This window comes from Cephus cinctus, unplaced genomic scaffold, assembly GCF_000341935.2.
Source record: "Cephus cinctus unplaced genomic scaffold, Ccin1 Ccin1_scaffold1506, whole genome shotgun sequence".
Classification (NCBI taxonomy): Eukaryota; Metazoa; Arthropoda; class Insecta; order Hymenoptera; family Cephidae; genus Cephus; species Cephus cinctus.
The window spans coordinates 1-18,448 of record NW_014333849.1 but is presented as its reverse complement, the minus strand read 5'-3'; the positions used below and the strand labels follow the sequence as shown (position 1 = coordinate 18,448).

At 39.0% G+C, this 18,448-nt stretch overlaps 4 protein-coding genes and 1 long non-coding RNA gene across 10 annotated transcripts; 4 read left to right on the top strand and 1 right to left on the bottom strand.

Annotated features, from left to right (window-relative positions):
* The first annotated feature begins 67 nt into the window (after positions 1 to 67).
* LOC107273222 (endochitinase A) lies at positions 68 to 7,081 on the top strand. 3 transcript variants are annotated; one of them, XM_025090522.1, is made up of 7 exons: positions 68 to 217; positions 308 to 453; positions 747 to 901; positions 979 to 1,225; positions 1,305 to 2,323; positions 2,406 to 2,707; positions 2,830 to 7,081. In XM_025090522.1, exons 2-7 carry the CDS (start codon positions 390 to 392, stop codon positions 2,900 to 2,902), a joined length of 1,860 nt encoding a protein of 619 aa, XP_024946290.1. In that variant the 5' UTR covers positions 68 to 217; positions 308 to 389; the 3' UTR covers positions 2,903 to 7,081. The 3 variants fall into 3 exon arrangements, with proteins under 3 accessions (XP_024946290.1, XP_015606665.1, XP_024946289.1); XM_025090521.1 differs by having other exon boundaries at positions 85 to 217; positions 294 to 453; XM_015751179.2 differs by having other exon boundaries at positions 75 to 453; positions 1,314 to 2,323.
* A 140-nt stretch (positions 7,082 to 7,221) lies between these two features.
* On the top strand, positions 7,222 to 11,731 carry LOC107273219 (E3 ubiquitin-protein ligase RNF126-A). Of its 3 annotated transcripts, none has more exons than XM_015751170.2 (9): positions 7,222 to 7,401; positions 7,468 to 7,705; positions 8,411 to 8,545; positions 8,625 to 8,884; positions 8,990 to 9,097; positions 9,222 to 9,394; positions 9,468 to 9,583; positions 9,653 to 9,764; positions 9,853 to 9,989. In XM_015751170.2, exons 2-9 carry the CDS (start codon positions 7,622 to 7,624, stop codon positions 9,855 to 9,857), a joined length of 993 nt encoding a protein of 330 aa, XP_015606656.1. In that variant the 5' UTR covers positions 7,222 to 7,401; positions 7,468 to 7,621; the 3' UTR covers positions 9,858 to 9,989. The 3 variants fall into 3 exon arrangements, with proteins under 3 accessions (XP_015606656.1, XP_015606655.1, XP_015606653.1); XM_015751169.2 differs by having other exon boundaries at positions 7,225 to 7,401; positions 8,993 to 9,097; positions 9,653 to 9,750; positions 9,853 to 11,731; XM_015751167.2 differs by having other exon boundaries at positions 7,226 to 7,401; positions 9,653 to 9,750; positions 9,853 to 11,731.
* Positions 11,732 to 11,887: 156 nt separating this feature from the next.
* LOC107273217 (DET1 homolog) lies at positions 11,888 to 14,764 on the top strand. 2 transcript variants are annotated; one of them, XM_025090523.1, is made up of 7 exons: positions 11,888 to 12,942; positions 13,014 to 13,151; positions 13,217 to 13,361; positions 13,447 to 13,748; positions 13,842 to 14,095; positions 14,182 to 14,388; positions 14,466 to 14,662. In XM_025090523.1, the coding sequence occupies exons 1-7, from the start codon at positions 12,535 to 12,537 to the stop codon at positions 14,647 to 14,649; spliced, it is 1,638 nt and encodes a 545-aa protein (XP_024946291.1). In that variant the 5' UTR covers positions 11,888 to 12,534; the 3' UTR covers positions 14,650 to 14,662. The 2 variants fall into 2 exon arrangements, with proteins under 2 accessions (XP_024946291.1, XP_015606652.1); XM_015751166.2 differs by having other exon boundaries at positions 12,535 to 12,942; positions 13,812 to 14,095; positions 14,466 to 14,764.
* Positions 14,765 to 14,887: 123 nt separating this feature from the next.
* On the bottom strand, positions 14,888 to 17,672 carry LOC107273205 (katanin p60 ATPase-containing subunit A-like 2). Its single transcript, XM_015751148.2, has 8 exons — positions 17,572 to 17,672; positions 17,137 to 17,307; positions 16,903 to 16,973; positions 16,509 to 16,697; positions 16,152 to 16,443; positions 15,902 to 16,070; positions 15,698 to 15,810; positions 14,888 to 15,537 (listed from the first exon to the last, which is right to left on the bottom strand). The coding sequence occupies exons 2-8, from the start codon at positions 17,182 to 17,184 to the stop codon at positions 14,926 to 14,928; spliced, it is 1,494 nt and encodes a 497-aa protein (XP_015606634.1). The 5' UTR covers positions 17,185 to 17,307; positions 17,572 to 17,672; the 3' UTR covers positions 14,888 to 14,925.
* LOC112495172 lies at positions 15,445 to 15,988 on the top strand. The gene is made up of 3 exons (XR_003061490.1): positions 15,445 to 15,634; positions 15,715 to 15,749; positions 15,851 to 15,988. It is a non-coding gene; the product is annotated as an uncharacterized LOC112495172 (long non-coding RNA).
* Positions 17,673 to 18,448: the final 776 nt, after the last annotated feature.

The window sequence follows — 18,448 nt, the reverse complement described above, 5'->3', positions numbered from 1 at the left end:
TACGCCCAGTTAAAATCTGCTCCAGTGTTTTCCCATCTGAAAACAGATGGCGATATTCTCCTCTTCCTCGGTATGGACAGCTACTCCGTTTACTAATCGATCACTTTGGGAGTCGCTGTGCCCATTCGGGACGTTGTGCAAGAGAATACGGAAATACTGTGACACGGTGCCGTGGAAGATATGCGGAAGTGTCGGAACAAGTGTGTTTGTCTGAAAGGTGACCCGTGACGGATATCTGAAATCTCCGTGGTATATCGTCGCAGAAGATATATTTAAAAAATTTCAATGGCAAGGTCTGGTTGACAAGGTATCAACTTCGAAGCGAGAGGGGACAAAGGCTTGCTACTGGCGGAGAGAGTGAAGGGATATGATGAGATAACGAATACAGAATGAGATACAGCAGCTGTGAGCTCCTCGGTTATGCGGTCCTCACACTTACTTTGCATCTCAACGGTGGGTACCCATTACCTAGGTATTAATTAATGCTACCCGGTACTGATCTCGTGACAAGTCCCAAAGTCATCCCTTGGCGAAGATAAGGCTTATCGGGAGTACCGCATACTGATATGATTCATTCGTTCGAGTTGATTTGTTCCATGAGATATTTAGATGGTGCAACCAAGATCCCTGGACCTCAGTCATTTACGCGCCATCTGCATCCGGATTATTGGAACCAGTGTTGATCGTTAGGATCTTCCGTTTGTTTGATACTGTGTCAGTAGTTCAGTCCTACTTTATGTTCACAGGACAAGCCAACGGTGGCATTACGTGCAAAGATCTGCAAGGACGCTCGTTCGAGAGTGGCTTTCACTATATTCCTGGACCGGAACCTTGTACACTTTGCGTATGCGACAATGGGAATCCAAAGTGGTGTAAAGCAGTCATATGCACGTTACCGCAGGTATCTTTAATTGATTGACAAACTATGGACTTGGGACAAGCGTAGGGTGGATCTTCAGATTTCATGCTGTTCTCTAGGACGCGTTGCCAAAGCATGACTGTAAGTCCTTCCGTTTCGGTAATACCTGCTGCGAATTCATCTGTATGGATGACACCCTGTCGTCGGTATCAAACGACAAGGGCGATGGACATGGGGCGAACATCAGCGACCCCAACGCTAACAGCGACCTCGGGTTCAGAGTGATAGTCAGCTGTGTCACGGCGGCCATCTCCTTGGGTGTCGTCTTCCTTGTGATCCATCGTCTACGTCAGCGCAAGATCAGAGGTAATATTCTGTAGTAAAAAGAAGGAGGATGAACTGTGTATTACCTCAAAATGATGAAGATTTACAAAGACGACGTTAGTCTGCTTAGCAGGCAGACAGAGTTGCCAACTGCCAACAGAAGATGAGCTAAGAAGTCTGGGCAGCATGAACTACCTGGAGCGCGGTGGTCTACCACGTGGAGTACCAATGGAGGACATGCCGTGCGGCGGAGGATATCCGCTTTGGAAACCACCAGGAAATTATTTTCCTCGCGGAGAAGCCCCACCGCCATACGAAGAAGCCGTAGCAGCGGCCAGGGCCGAGCAAGCCCTCTTGTCCATGAGTCCGCACGCCCTGTCACCTTTGAACTTTCCAAGCAGCTACCTGGCGAACCACAACAGTCATGCCAGCATCCCCATAGTCCCAAGTAACGAGGGCTTATCCTCGACCTCGCCCAACCTCTCGGCTAATCACGGCACGAGCACGTCGCCTCTGATCGCCTCCAACAACAGACCTCACAGTAGCCCTGGGGCTAATACCAACTGTCACCAGCTGAATGAGAGCGACAATTCCAATACAACTACGGGCTTGTACCCAAGTAGCTCGACGAACTTTAACATGGGAACCAACACTTATGAGAACCTCCCGACGCCAGTCGGCATCTCGAGTATCGTACAGCAGCACACGAGCATCCAGAACACCATGCTCTCGTTACCCACGTCCCACTCGACTGTCCCAAAGACGTACCAGCAGCACACGACGCTTCCGCGCCAGGGTGGCGCCTTCACGATATCCGCCACTTTACCCAGCTCGAATACCTCCAGCCATCGTACCATACCCAGGACCCTGGCCACTAGTGGAAGTCTGAGGTTGCGCAGAGAGTTCACGGCTCATCCATCCGTGGCACCGCCGCCCTTTGACACTCCGCTCAGGAACGTGTCCCCACAGCATTCACCACAGTCTGCACCACCTACGGCACCGATCCAGAGCCAGAGCAACGAGACCACCACCAGGTCTGATGCGTTCTACGAGGACGTCCTCGTGGGCCTGCCGTCAGCACCACCTCAGGTCGAGGGTCAGCCACCGGAAGCGACGTCAACGCCCCTCCGCAGCTACAAGGTAGATCAGAACCTCCTGAAACACATTGCCCTTCAGTCCAACCATGACACTAACCTCCCGCATCCGGTGAACAACTTCGCAGCCAAGCACGGAGACCAGTACGGAGGTCAACCAGGACGGCAGCTTCGAGTCTGTCGCCTGTGCTTGCAGCATGCAAGCTCTGCCGACGCTTCACGACGACGCAGACGATTATCGCAGCGAGTGCGAGAACTGCAAGAGCGCCACTGGCTCACGTTACTACCTGGACAACGAGGACGAGCTGGTGATCTCACCCCACGAGACCATGACGCTACATCGACGACCTGAGGAAACTGCTTCCAGCACGACCCCACAGTATTACAGGACTTCCCTGACACTGCCGACGAGTACTCGTCAACGCACCAGGTAAAGCCCCTAGGACCATTGTCATCTGAATTCTTACCTGCAAATGACAATACGTCATCAAGGACCCCCAGGATGCTTCGTTCGATCGGTACCTGAAATCGATTGGGAATTAATATTTTCAGGAGCACCGGAGCTCGAGACAATTGGTTCAGCTCCATGCCGGAAAGCTCCACCGAATCTTCGGACGAGGATTAATTATAAAAATCTCATTGTTACATGTGTCATTCGAGCGTTGATAATTTCATGTAATATCTGTATCTAAGTAAGCCAGTGCCAAAACGCATAACCACGTATTAGTTGTATATCGACGGACGTATCCGGTATCCATTATCGTTTTCATCAATTAACATTTATTTACTGGTAGTATACGGTTATTTTATCGGTAGCATGCGTTATCAGATCGAACACAGTTTTCTAGCAGTCTACTGTATGTACACCACATTTAGGATACTCATTACGAACACTCTGTATAGCTGAATAGCTTTAAGATTTCGATTTTGCCGCGGATGTCATTCTGCGTACACGCGAATCCATTTTTGAATTCGTACAGGATATTCTCCGAATTCTTCGACTGTCTTCGATTCATTTACGGATGTGTTTTTATTGTCGATCGTTATTGCAGATTATCTTGAATTAGTATAGCCTTTTTCTGATATACGTATAACGTAGAGTAACGTGATGTAGGACAGTGATAAACTTATTAACATTGACATTACTTTAAATCGTTAACGTTTATAAATAATACCGAGAATCTATGGATCGTCTTGACGTTGATTGTTGATTTTAATTTACAAAATTTTCATCGGTAGATCTCGATTTTTTTTTTTTTCATTTTCACTTCGTTTCTCGGCAACTTGACGATTTTATAATCAAACTCACTTGTCCCCCTCTCTTTTTTGAAGAGGGGAGCAGGGGATAACGTATATTGCGCACAAACGTACGAGCGACTGTGCCAACAAAAAATTGCGGATGTGTCGCTAGAAAGGGAAATATGAAATAAGCAAAAATTGCGATCAAGGACGGGCGGGAAAGTAGTTGACGGGGAAAACGAAAACTCAAAAAATTCAAAATCGAGAACGCTGGCGTTCGCGACTGTGGTGAGTCAAGTTTGATTTTTTTTAACAAATTTTATTAGTAGTATTCTAGATTAATATTGATTACGTATTTAGTTATGGTTGGTGTATCTGTCGATCGTAATGTTTGCGAACGGAGGGGTAGAAAGGGGGGGGGGGATATGATTTTTAGCGACAAAATTGAAAAAGAGGAGAATTTAAAAAAAAAACAGACGACCACGTTTAAATGTTATTTTATCAAAAAAATGTGATTTTTGGGGGGCATGGACACGGTGGACCCGTTGCACCATTTTTTTTTATATACTTATTTAAAAATCCACGTGACACTTTGAAAGTACACTTTTCGAGCGGGATACGAGAAAAATAATTGCAATGTCAAATGTCGCGAGAAACTTTACAATCGTGGAAAACAATAGAAGACGATTGACTTTTGAATTTTATTAAAGTACCGAAAAGAAGCGAGGGAGTGGGAATTAATGATTTTTAAGCTACCAGCGTGCATTGCTCGTTACCAAGAGGTTACCAAGATTTTTAGTTTTTTATTTAACGATATAAATTCGCATAAGTGTTGACGCGTTGAGAAATCTTTTATTATTTTACATTATAATATATTTATTGTATATTTACACGAAGCGTTTCCCAAAATGTCGATACCGAACTGACACGAATTCGTTTTTTCGTAAAAATCCAAAATAAACGTTTCACGGAAGTATTATTGCGCGAAAATGAAAAACGCTTAAGGAACTATAGTTTTATTTTTTTATGAAAAATCTGATCCCGCTATTAAAATGCGGTCATTTCATGACACCCGACATACCTTTTATACTTGTATACTTTTACATTTGTTGAATTCTTCATATATATTTGGATTTTTTTTTTTGATACGCGTATTCCATGACAAGTGACGTAAATTATACATTCCTAGTATTAAGAAGATAACTAATCTGTCTCCGTATGAGTTACGTATATTTTTTGTATACCAAATTCAAAAGAAATTTCTAAAATTTTAAACCAATCACTAGCAATCAGTTTGCCTACAGCATACCTGGAATGCACAGTTGTATTTTGAAATAATTTCTTGACTCTTCGAGTCGCCAATTATCAGTGTTTCATTGAGTGAGCTTGCAATGTAAGCAGGTACACAGGGTATCCCGGTGTAACGTAAGCGTATACCCGACCGAAGGTACTGAACCTTGCCGGACAATTTAAGAAAATGTAAAATCAGCACAAAAGGAAAAAATTGAAAAATAAAACTGATCCAGCTGCATGTATGCGAGATAACGTTGGAAAGAACAAAAGATACGGAATCGATAGAAAATGGTATAAAATACAAAAAATAATTAAATCCATAGAAAAAAAAAAGCGAAAGAAAAATATATACATTATATATATATATATATACATATATATGTATTTCAATTAAAGAGAATACTACATTACGTTCTGTGTATATCCTTAGTATTAGAATTTCGATTTGTAATGCGATTGGTCTAAGCGACATTGGAGCGTTGTCTAATTAAAGGGAGCACAGAAAAGGGAAGAGACTTGAAAAGAAAATATCTTCAGACTCACCGGTATCTCTGACGAAGAACTTTTTATACAAAAACTTTGTGGGAGTCGCGATTGTATTTTACAGTGTAAAGTTTGTATACCGTAAGGTGGGGAACGACGGTGTCGTGCGAATACGGACAATTAGTATTAAAGAAATTCGCTTCTAATTTCTAAGATCTTTACGAAAACCGTTAAGACCTTCGACATTCTATTGTATCGCACGAATTGGTTCTCACGTAATTTCTGTATCGCGATGGAGCAAAGGATGAAATATTTTTCTCTTGTTTCCTTCGTTGATTTACTTTTTTTTTTTTCTAACCGGCACCGATTCGATACGACTGAGAATCGAAGAGGTGCGAGAGACGCATGAATTGAGTTTGAGGGACGAAGAGATATTTATAAAAAAAAAAAAAAAAAAAAAAAAAAAAAATAGAAAAAATATTCTTTTTAAAAAAATCAGACCTAGAACATTGGTTGGATGTAACGTTAATTTTTTTTTGTGCGCGTAAACGAGAGCGAAGAAAAATGACATAGCGTGTAACAAGGGTCGAGCGAGAGAAAGTGAACAAAGAGGAAAAAAAAGATGTGTTCAGTACATTCTGTACTTTTGTATTTTGTGGCGAAGTATTATTTTTCAAAAACAATGCACACAAAGGGAGGGCCGAGGACGATAAATTTTGAAAATCGTTTCCGGGATCTGGTAATATAAACGGAACGATCGGCGACATTACAACCGATCCTGTATACGTAAGAATTATTTGAATTAAGCCGAGTACTCGTTTAGCATTAACGATTACTGTAACATATTTACCTGATATTTAGAGCTAGAAGACGAAGCTAATGAAAGGAAAAGAAAAAAAAAAACAAGAAATCTCTATTGAATTTACTCGTATAGGTAAACCAAATTAATTGACAGCGGAGATGAGAGATTGAAGAGGAAAAAAAAATAAAAGAAAACCAATGAATCGGGTTCGAAAAAAAAAAAAGATGGCAACGGATGTGCGTGCTATATCGTGTTACGTAAAAAAAAAAAAAGAAAAATCGTTACGATTCTGCAAATTAAATAAAATCGATCGCTCGATCATCCGATCTGATGCCACCAGATGTGCCACTTTGAAGAAAATGACCGTGAGATGTCGCATCCTCGATTGTTATATCGAAATGCGATTTGTGCGAACGATGACTCGAATGCGTTTTACGAATGAAAATGAAAATAGTATTACTCGAAAGTGTCAAAGATTCCCTTGTTAATAATAGTTCTAGTTACTACAACTGTGTTTTACGATATCAGAAATCGCTCCGTCGACGCGGAGAAAAAGAATTGTACGTCGCAAACTAAGCATGACTTCCCTCATTTGAACTTGGACTTAATACCGTATGTATTCTACGTATGTATATGGTACCGGCGGTTGCTGTCACGGAAAATTCAATAGCTATAGTCGATTTGGCATAGCTGCACTTGAAACTTTTGGAAGTGAACGTGCACGATCGCTCGTTGGGATGTCGATGACTGATTTTGTGAATCTGAAAGTCTGTGACGAATGGTCTTCATTTTTTGTTGGAGATTCCGTGAGAGCAACGCTGTTACACTGACACCATTACCGAATAACGCCATTTTATTTCTAACTACTATAATTACTGTCACGATTCAATGATGTTGTTATTCATGCACGACTATAGGCCAAAATATGTATCGGCAGACAAATTTTAAAAATATAGTCCATTATTTTTATCGTAAATGATACACAAACTGGACACTTTTATTTGAACCTTTGTCAATAACGATATCCCCGATACGAATGTAGAAATTTTTTATATTTTTCAAAAATGGGTCTAGCATTCAGTTCGCACTAGTTTTGAGTTACCTTACGTACGAGCAGATGACGCTCGCAACGGTGGGGGGATTGATATCGCAGAGAGAACAAAGGAAATGCAATTCTACGTTAGCATCTCGACTCAAAGAAGCTGGTAATGTATCAACTACCAATCAAAAATTGTTGCAACGCTTTTGGATAATAATTGGTACAAAAGGTGCCTTTAATGGCTGCCGTTTATCTACTTGGGATAAAGGTGAGCGTAGCGATGAAAAATTTACACCGTTTGTGGATAAAGTATCGAAGTTTAGGTTCTTTCTAGTAACTGAGGATGACGAAATTGGCGGCGCCTGCTATCATTGCTGAATCGGATTCTCGAATACGACTCCCCGCTACGTGTATTCTGTAATCGTTGAATGGTTAAAGGTTGGAATCTCGTAGGATTGAACAAGACCAAACGGTTAAAACCATAAAACATGGCTGACGGCGTGTCGGACGGAAGACCGATGCCACGATTTTTTTGTCACAAGTGCAGTGTCGAAATTGAACGTTTGCTACCCGTAAGTAAATTCACTGTTATCTGGCATCATTGATCAACGTCGACACTCCCGAATCATGCGACACGTCCTAAGATATTCTATTTTTCAAGCTGTCATTGCGAGCCATGTGTGACGCATCTTATGACTGCGGCCTCACGAGAAACAGCACCCTCCTTGATATTACATTTTATAAGGCAATCCTTCTGTTTGAAGTCATTTTTCAAGATAAATATCTCTGGCCATCGTCATGAACATGGTTAAGATGCTACTGCGCATCCGGCGATTTCATTTCTTATCGTTCACTGTATAATTACTGACACTCGGATTGGAGTTGATATATATTTTTTTTGATTTTATAATATCAATAAAATTACACCATACCTGATCACGTATATAATTATTGCTTGTTTTGAAAATGCACCATACCGTTTTTTTTCTTTTGATACCGATAGCATAATTTGTTTAGTACAATGCTAATTGTATGGTATGATGCAATGAAAATGATTTGCTATATTGTACAGATTGTCATAGGCCTTAAGATGTAAATTTGAATAGTCTGTGAAACAACTGATTGCATATTAATGTAACTTCCCTTCATCATATTAAATGTCATTGATTAATTAATGACATTAACACTTGCAGCCAGAAAGTGTCGTTTGAACAATATATTTGTCTGCTGTGTCCAAGACATGGGCTCCACTAACTTTCTTTATGATAAAATACTAGGACTATACGTGCCCACTCTGTACATTCGGTTTCATAGAAGAATTGGAATCTAATGAAAATGACAGGAGTCCAACTGGGGATGTTACCGATCAGGATTACCTCAATATGGCATTTCTTAATGCCTTGAGATATGCAGTAAGTGATTGGCTAATACTAAAACCATGAAGTAATAATAGCTTGCTGCTAATAATCAACATCAATATATTTTTCACAGGGTTCACGGGCACAAGATGTGGATAATGGGACATTTCAAACAGGAGAAACCAGAAATGTTAGGCAAAGAAGGGATCACAGCGAAGCTACGCCTAGACCAAGAAGGGATCAAGGCGAAGCTATTCTTACACGCAGAACGCCGCCTGACAGTGCTCCTGATTTTGTACCGGTAAATCCTTCGGAACAGAGAACCAACGAATCAAGAGGTCCAATTCATGATTCACACAATCGGTCTAGACGGATGAGACACTTTCATACAAGGTACTTTAATTACAGCCACTTATTCCTAATTGGAAATTCGTTACTCAAAATATCAGATTTACACTTTTAGATTAGATAACGAAAATAACATATTTGTTGTTTCAGTAGGCGCCCTCTAAGACACAGGTGGCTGCGACAAGAAATGGATCTATTTTTTGAAGACTTTATGTCCGGTCTCACTGGTGTACACTTACGGCTAGATCAGTCACCTGTGTATGTACACTATATTATTTAATAATATTATAATATCAGCACTATTTTCTTAATAGCATCATTAAACATTAATGATTCATTGAATCTCATAATGCAATTGATAAAATGGAATTAAATAATGTAGGTTTGACATTAGAGTGCTTTTATCAAACCCGGCCGAGTATACATTTGGCCGAAATGGATTGGACACCATTGTCACACAGTTACTCAATCAAATGGATACAACTGGACCACCACCTTTATCCCGTACATTGATCGATGAGATACCAACAACTGCTATCTCACAAGATCAAGTTGGTAAGTAATTCTTCTCTTTCATTATTAAAGTATTTGAAAAAGCAAATATGATAATACCTATCATTTTCGACAGATAACAAACTTCAGTGTTCCATCTGCTGGGAGGATTTCATTGTATCTGAACCAGTACGACAACTTCGCTGCCTTCATGTCTATCATGCACCGTGTATCGTACCTTGGTTAGAATTGGTAAGATATTTTAATATGTATAATTTATAATAATTGTAAAGAAAATAATATGTTTCGTTTCAATTCCAGCATGGAACGTGTCCGATTTGTCGACAAATTCTGGGTGAACACGATGCCCAAGAAACAGTTGAGGACACAATCGGCCCAAGTTTAGCTGCACTATTCAGGTATTTCCTAACTGGTACAAGAAATCACTTTTTTTTCCTATTCAAATAATTTTCTGAATCGATGAGATCTTATTTTTTGTCTTTCGTTGCTTCTGATAACAGAGTAGCAGACGAGTCAAATGATACTACACCATCCGCTTCACCGACTTCAGATGGTTCTAGTACTGGAAATCGTCATGATATATAAAATTTTAATGCCCAATTAATTCACCGTCTCGCCCTTCTAATCTAACGTAACTATTAGCACACGACACTTATATATTTTCTGTGAGATTTTAAGGATTTCCGTTTGTCATTCAAGTGATTTCCGGTTAAAGTTCATCGGCATAGTGGACATATATTCCTGTACCGCGTATCGCTTATTCAGTCCAAAAGTGAGAAAAGATAATAATCTTTTGTTTGATTTTGCAACAAAAAATTTGTTTTTATTGGTTCTAAAAAGAGAATTTGGGAAGCCCACATCTATAGGACTTCTACAAATGTGACTACGCGTAATTGGTCGGTTTAGGCAAAATGTATAAGCCTTTTCAGGATTGCGACAATGGATTAGATGGGTGATGATTGATCGGTTTATCATATAGGATGCTCAAATTATTCTTTATTTTGCCAGCAGAGGATCATTTTCTATTAAACCAGATAAATGGAAATACATGTATAGTCCCAACATGATTGCAGTCACTATTCATTTAGTGTGACCAGTAGCACATAATCTATTCTATAGTTTCCTGCTAATATAACATTATACCATTGATGGAATAAATTCTGTTCTACAAGTACAAGATATACAGTTTCTTAAATGTATCTTTTGCCATTCATTCTTATATTTCAAGAATCATTGTGAGGTTGTTATATCTTTGCCAATTGGAATAATTGTACAGCATAATCTTTAAAAGACTAGGAATATTTATGAGAGAAAGACATATTAGTTAACTACCAATCATACATCATCTAGTACCATAATTAATTCTTTGTACAAATGATAAATCATTTAGTTGAAGTTCCCTTGTGCTTTAGAAATTCTAAGAGAAAAAAATTAATATGGAAGAAACAAGTAACTTGTCACGGCTTGTTAAATGGCACATGTAAAATAATTACATAACTTAATTTTAAATTATGCCTGCCGATAAAGCCGAATAAAAGAGACAATGTTAATATAGTAATATGTGATATGTATGTTTTGTTTTTCTTATAATTAATAAATTAATTTAATGTTCACACTGCAAGACACCTCGAATAATCCAAAGATTAGATCTTTCTTTGCTGCCTGTTTGTAACAGTAAAAGAAAATAAAATGTAGCAAATTATAGCAGGCAGTTCTGTTTTCATTCGCATAAATTTATGCAAAGCTCCAACACTCACAATGTTATTCAAGTTATACGAGAAAAAATACAAAAGAATGTCAGGATTAGTCGATGCCATTGACGGCAACTTAATTATTAAGCGAATAAAACTGCTGACGAAGCAATGAAGATACAAAATTGGATAATCATAAGAAAAATAGTTCATAAATGTTGTTAAAACTTACATAATTTTCGGAAATAAGTAGTAACTGTGATGATCCTGAGAATAAAATTGCATAGCGGTGAAAATTATTCATTTCCGCTTGATCTTCGGCACTCGCGAATGTGACGATAAAAGAAATGAGTACAAACGACAAAAGAAATGAAATCACAGGAAAGCACACCAAGTTTATGTATCAATATATAAATCTGATGAGAAAGAAATATATTTTGATTAATGTGCAACAATGGATTGAGACGCCAGGCAAACAATGTCTTATGGATCCGTTCTGATGTCACAACGGCATTTGGTCCTAACGGCGTTTTCAAAAGTATATCGCGCGCATCCGAACCGTTAATTTAAATATGCGAAACGATTCGCCTGTTTATTAATAATACAAAATATATTGTTAATAGCAATTCCGCTTTATAGCCGATTAATGTATAAATTAGGAATGTACAATAAAGATCATATATATTTATTCCGTAAAAAGTGTATCAACTTATTAAGTTACTTTATTACATTATTTTATAAACTTCTATTACACTTCTATTCCGTTGATATAACTCTGTAGAATTTCACTACATTTAAGTTTCCTTCCAAATGATTTTATTTACAATTTTTATTTCTTTAGTTATACGTTTAAACATTTCTGAAGTTTTTATTTGTAATTTATGATACAACCTTTTATTTTTATTTTGCGATCTACAAGGATATGATCTTGTCGATATAGCACATAGCGCAATCAGCTGTGACGAATGTTGCGATTATATATTTTTACACCAAGTGTATTTAGTAATGTGTAACATAATTATTAATTTGTCATTGAAATTTCAACGATCTTGCCCAAACAATGTTTAACGTTTCTCATGTGCTTGATAACATTTATTTCTGCTAATAAAAGTTCCGTGAATTTAAGTGACTTAAATATTTCAACAAGAATTATTGAAATTTACGCGAAATCTTTATTAATAGCTACTTCAGCTGATGTAATTCATTTGTATAATTAATAATAATAGTATTAGCATATGCAGCAGTTTTTAGGCAAGACTGTAAAATGTTTTTAGTTTTCATTGATGTTTGAGGTTATGTTTATAATAGAACATTTCAATGCTCATCCTCTGTAAAACAACAAATTGTTATATTATTTATCTTTTGCGTTGAATACTTCAAAGTATTTGGTGTCTGAGAAATTTAAGCTGTGTATATGCATATGCTATATAAGCTATTCAAGTGTCCTGGACTCGATAATCTTGGTATGCACAATTTTTTGGATATTGGAGAATGGCCGAGGATGAAGGTAGGGTTGAATTCGTGACAGATCCTTGTCCAATAAAACCCCGTAAAATCGGACCACAAAATATTGTTGTGCGTCTCAGAAGAAGAGAGACGATAGGTTGTCTTTATCCAGGAACACAAGTCCTGATAGCCCGACAATTCTATCAGAATGTCTTCCCAAATTTCACTGTTGTCAATGTGGAGAAACCACCATGCTTCCTCAGGAAGTTCAGTCCAGATGGAAGATACCTGGTGGCCTTTAGTGCAGATCAGACTTCCATTGAGGTTTACGAATATCGAGGAGCATCAGCAGCTGCTGATTTGCTAGCAGAATGCAAGGGGGAATATGTCGGTCATAAAAATGATGAGCGTACTTTTCAAATAAGAAGTAACATATTTACCAAGTTTTTCAAGGTATTCACAAGATCATAAATTAGTCAACTATTTTTAGACTATCATATATTTCTAAACTATTTTATATCTAGGTGAAATGGATAGTCAATGTTGTACAAAGCAACGAACAACTAAACAGAGAATGTAGTTTATTTACTGACGATGGCAGATATGTAATTGTCGGTTCAGCAGCACATATTCCTGACGAGCTTAGACCTCATTTTTATCAGGTACAGCTAAAATAATGTACAAGGTGTAAGTCATTCACAGCTTAACAACCAATTTAATCCGATAGATTTATTCAAACAATGAGGCGCTAACTCCAAATCCAAGATCGCCACTGGAAGACTACAGTCTTCACCTGGTTGATCTGCGAGGTGGAAAATTATGTGATACAAGACATTTCAAAGTAGACAAAATATATTTGTCCCACAATCAAGGTGAGTTACAAAATAGCATTAACAGGAGTAACTCAAACCTTTCTGAACAATCTTTCGCATACAACATTTTCATATTTTTCCATAGGTCTCTACTTGTACAAAGATATCCTAGCAGTACTCTCCGTACAGCACCAGACCATACACATATTCCAAATATTGGACGGAATGTTCATAAACGTCCGAACAATTGGAAGATTTTGCTTAGAGGACGACGCATACCTAGTTACGAGTGCCTGGCCTGGTGTAAATTGTCGTCCATTCAGAGACGCGACGATAAATAGTCTTAAACATAAATTATTGGTATACCTGTACAGAAGAGCCGAATATATAAGCGATACAACGCGGGACCCTTACGAACTACGCCGATTTTACCAGTACTTCGATCAGGTAAGGAAATACAAATGCTAGGCATTTTTTTAGAGACATTTCACGAAACGAATAAATTTTTAGCTAAACGCTTTACGTATGTGGAAAATGCAGTTGCTGGATACAAATCACATACTGGTGAGATATGCCAGTGAGGAAGTAGCAACCTTACAAGCAAACGAACCAAATGCTCAACCAGCACTTCTAGTAGTTTATGATATGGTGACTGCAAAAGTTCTTGCTGCGTATGATAACGCGTCGACGCAATTATTAACGCAGTTTGAAAATTTCAGCGATTTTTTTCGCAATGCTCGCATGAGCACGGACTGCCAATACATGTGTTCTCCGTCAAACAACATTTACGCTAGGTATGCCCCGCAGTTGCTTACTTTATTTTTTATGAATATCCGTTATAAATAACGAATATCCCAAGTACTGTTAATCATTGCTTCAGATTGATGCAACAGAGATTTAAACAGACAATAGTCAGTGCTCGTTATGGTGGTCTTACGGAAGCAACTAAAAGATTGCTAGCGCAATTGCCAATATGTGCACAATCCTATTCAAGTTCCCCATATTTGGATTTATCATTGTTTTGCTATGATGACAAATGGGTATCGATGATGGAACGGCCAAAAGCTTGCGGCGAGCATCCTATAAGGTATGATTTTGAAATTGATACAATTTATTGGTAAACTATTGTTCTTACGTAGTTTTTCTCTTTGTTCTTCTGTTTAGATTCTATGCCAGGGATTCAGGATTACTAAAGTTTCGTATGTATGCGGGAATGCTGGGCAGAACTACTCCTGTGGTGGCGAGAAGACTCGTTGCCTTTACCTTTCATCCGACAGATCCTTTCGCTATTTCTGTTCAGCGCACCAATGCTGAATATATTGTCAGTTTTCATGTCCGACATATATAATACGCTATATTGGATTAACACAAGTGCAATCGAAACGATTTACACTTGATTGCATTGTCTTTTTACTTGGTTTGTATGATAAAGGAGAAATAAAAAAGAAAATTTATTAATGACACTTTGCAGTACTTGCAGTCATGAAAGTATGAGAGCTCTATCAATACATATTTCTTTTTAATTTTAATCATCCCAGTCTTGAAAATTTATGGTTCATAAATTTCATATCCAGTGAGAAACCCGAAACTCAAACGAAACCAAGTCCAATGTTAGTCGTAATTCTCAAATCTTTTTTTTAAGGTTATCCTCCGTATGAACCTTATTCCATGCCTCGTATTTTTCTACGACGTCTTTCGCAATAGGTTTCACAATTGCCAATGCATCCATTAAATATTTCATCGAATGTATAGTGTCTGTCTGCTTTGACTTTAAATCCACAGAAAAGGATGGATTATTTTGGAGCTCATAAAAAAGCTTTTTAACCTGTCTCATCCATGCTTCCTTGCACAGAAGTTTCAAATCAGCGCAAGAATATCCATCGGTATGAATGATCAACTGACTAAATTGATGCTGGGCCCGAACAACGTCAGATACGTAATGCACAAGAATTGCCTCACGTATACTCGAGTCCGGTACGTTCACAAGAATTCTTTTTTCCAAACGTCTTAGCAAAGCAACATCCAAGTCCCATGGCATGTTTGTCGCAGCCAGAAAAAGAATGCGCGATTTCTCATTTGAAAGTAAACCATCAAGTCGTGCCAGAAGTTCAGCCCTGAACCTCCTGGCTGGTTCTGACAAAGTCGAAGAGCTTCCACTGTTCTTCGTGACCGTCCAATCAATCTCGTCAACAAATATGACCGAGGGTGCATGGTACTTGGCCAAGTCACAGAGTACCTGGAAATTTTCTATTAATCAATCAATTATTCTATTCGAATTAGAACAACGCCAAGTGCCTCGACAGCTGTCTTCTCTGACTGAGACTTGACCTTTGGTATATTTCTACAAATACATTTTAACTTTTCTACTCCCTCTTTCTATGACATATTTTACTCACCCTTACGTATTTTTCAGAATCACCCCTCCATTTACTCACTATGGAACTTGAGGTGATGTTGAAGAATGTCATATTACATTCAGTGGCTACAGCTTTGGCCAGCATCGTTTTTCCTAATAATTATTTTTATCAATCTGATACTTTTCATTATAGAGGGCGATGGGCTTGTGCCATGCAATGGATAATTTTATATGGAGGTCGTACCTGTTCCCGATGGACCGTACAAAAGTATTCCTTGCCAGGGCGAAAATTTACCGCTGAATACTTCTGGATATTTAATGGGAAAGACTGTAGCCTGCTTCAAAGTTTCTTTGCACTCCTCAAGGCCATATATGTCTTCCCACTTTACGTTCAAGTTTGTTTGTACAATTTCCTAAGAAGTGAAAAAGGGACTCGTTGAGATTTCCTTGAGGTTAAACGTGAATCAAGTGTAGAGATAAAATATATGTATCACCTTCGCAATCATCTCAGCAATTTCTCGCCATTCCGTGCCGCTTTCGTAGAGACCCTGAAGAGGCTTAAGGATTCGTTCGTTCTCCAAAGATTCAACATTATTTCCCAGTCTTACGTCGCCCACCTGGTTTTTGGGTCTTTGAAAAATTGGAGTAACGATCGGTGCAAAAATCGGCTCGATCTCGCTGCCAGTATTATTTTCACTTGTCGATGATTTTGATTTTCCAAATTTATCATCGCTCGATTGCCCATCCAGTCTTCCTGAATTTTTGACGGTTCTTTCCTTCTTCGGTCTGAGAACCGACAAACGCAAATTATAATATAATGAAAAATATTATAATGAATCTAGAAAACTCACTGATTATGTACAAAGTTACTCTCCACGGCGGATTCAACTTTTTTGCAAATTTTTGGATATCTCTGATATTTTGCGTAATAATAATCGCTGTACTCCAAAAGAACGATATCTAGATCTATATTGTCGCAGAGCTTAACATCCTTAGAGAGATGAGCCTCTTTTGCAAGCGCATCGGCGCACTCGGTAAATCTGAAACAAATATTTACAAACCTCCCAGCAAATACGATATCGCACGAGTCGCACGCGTAAGTTTCCTTATTTACTCGTAACAGGAGATAAATAATCTAGATAAATAATCGGCAAAAATGAATAATTGAAAAGCTCTGACACTGTGCATCGAAATCATTGACAATTTCAGAGACGTGAAAAATAAATGAACAAAGAAAAAGGATACCTTTGCTCCTTCAAAAAATCCACGATAAGATAAAGTAGATTCCTTCGCCGTTCCTGTTCACGTTTCTCCTCCTAATTAAAAATCAATAGAAAATTCATTACGCGATGACGGTCAATTAAATAATAGCCGACTACCAATTGGCTCATTTCCCTTTCCGCAATCTTGCCAATGCCGATTCAATAAACGTGAAAATCCCTTCAATTCTTCTTTATCCATATTCAACCAAAAACTTGCCTTGTCGCGTGCATTGTGAATTGATCTGCTCAGAATTGAATCCGCCATCCTCTCTAGCCCCGTTTAACCCAAATCCCCATAAGACTCTGAAGACTTGAGAGTTTCGCCTGTTCTTGTTGGTATAAATAACACCGTTACTTTGTCGCCATGACAATAGTGCAGCCCTCCTAACTGCAGGCAGATCAATTCCAGGGAAAGTTACTAATTCCTTTATTTATATCAAATTTCAGGGTCACGTTCAGTAACCATGCTTAATAAAAATAGCATGTGAAAAATTGCAAACAATAATTTTCATTAAAGTCAAAGTTAAAATTTCTACCAAATTTTCTGTCCTGTACGAATTTTGAATATCCTCCTGTATCTCCTGTAACGTATCTTTCTTAACTCGACATCGATAGCGAAAAATCCGAGAACGATCTTCGCGAACCAACCTACGTTAACTTCGGCCGTCCACTCTTCGCTCAGGCAGCAGCAAGTCAGGCGGGCGCCAGCCAGTTCTTTTTTCACCGGTAACTGAGGAGCCGGCATGACCTGGGAGTTGGGGTGGAACAGGCCCAACTCCGCCGAAACAAGAGATCTGACGGAACCTATCAGAAAATGCGATAACTTAACGGATCCTGTCGATTTTTGGGAACGCGTAAAATCAGCAAACGCAACTGGATGCACGAACGGGAGCGGACGGTTACGGGAATGCACGGCCGCTTAGGCTACTAGGTTAAGCTAGAGAGGGTCGGAGTAAGAGTCAAGCAAATAGTGCGAGAGACAAAGAGCAACGAATGGAAAATGTAACAGAACGAATTTGAATTATCAAATCGAGATTCCTACACCAATTAATGAATTGGGAGACTCACCGAAGCTGGTGCAGCTAATCCGTGAAGACCGAGAACCGTATCCAGAGGACACTCAGGTGGGCACTGCACTAGGGCACAGCACTTCCAGAACACTCACAGAAAATCCATAGAACTTCCTGGATATCGCGAGAGCAACGAGAGAACTACACGAACGAGAACTTTCTATACCGTATCGAAACAAAGCTAGAAAAACTATAAACAGACAGCACGGGAGCGCGAGGCAGTTCGTGACACCTCGGTCGGTGCCCCGAGACAGACTGCTTTGCCAAAATAGCCAAATTTGAGAACTAATCATTCTGATCATCTGATTGGTCGAGATCCTTATAGCCGATAACCCTTCCATCTCCCTCGAGTCGTCCCTTCAAACCAAATCGAGAGCGTTCCTTAGCGAATCGGTACGTAACACTTTTGAAGATTCTCCACGGCCGCTTCCCCAGGGCATCGGGCGACAGCTGGGCACC

Coding starts and splice junctions, on each gene's coding strand:
- LOC107273217 (XM_015751166.2), top strand. CDS start 12,535: ATGGCCGAGGATGAAGGTAGGGTTGAATTCGTGACAGATCCTTGTCCA. Junction 12,943..13,013: donor TATTTACCAAGTTTTTCAAG/GTATTCACAAGA, acceptor TTTTATATCTAG/GTGAAATGGATAGTCAATGT. Junction 14,389..14,465: donor TGCGGCGAGCATCCTATAAG/GTATGATTTTGA, acceptor TCTTCTGTTTAG/ATTCTATGCCAGGGATTCAG.
- LOC107273219 (XM_015751167.2), top strand. CDS start 7,622: ATGGCTGACGGCGTGTCGGACGGAAGACCGATGCCACGATTTTTTTGT. Junction 8,546..8,624: donor TTAATGCCTTGAGATATGCA/GTAAGTGATTGG, acceptor TATTTTTCACAG/GGTTCACGGGCACAAGATGT. Junction 9,584..9,652: donor TCGTACCTTGGTTAGAATTG/GTAAGATATTTT, acceptor TTTCAATTCCAG/CATGGAACGTGTCCGATTTG.
- LOC107273222 (XM_025090522.1), top strand. CDS start 390: ATGAGATACAGCAGCTGTGAGCTCCTCGGTTATGCGGTCCTCACACTT. Junction 454..746: donor ACTTACTTTGCATCTCAACG/GTGGGTACCCAT, acceptor TTATGTTCACAG/GACAAGCCAACGGTGGCATT. Junction 2,324..2,405: donor CGCCCCTCCGCAGCTACAAG/GTAGATCAGAAC, acceptor ACAACTTCGCAG/CCAAGCACGGAGACCAGTAC.
- LOC107273205 (XM_015751148.2), bottom strand. CDS start 17,184: ATGGCGGATTCAATTCTGAGCAGATCAATTCACAATGCACGCGACAAG. Junction 15,811..15,901: donor GTACGGTCCATCGGGAACAG/GTACGACCTCCA, acceptor AATAATTATTAG/GAAAAACGATGCTGGCCAAA. Junction 15,538..15,697: donor ATTCTGAAAAATACGTAAGG/GTGAGTAAAATA, acceptor GAAAATTTCCAG/GTACTCTGTGACTTGGCCAA.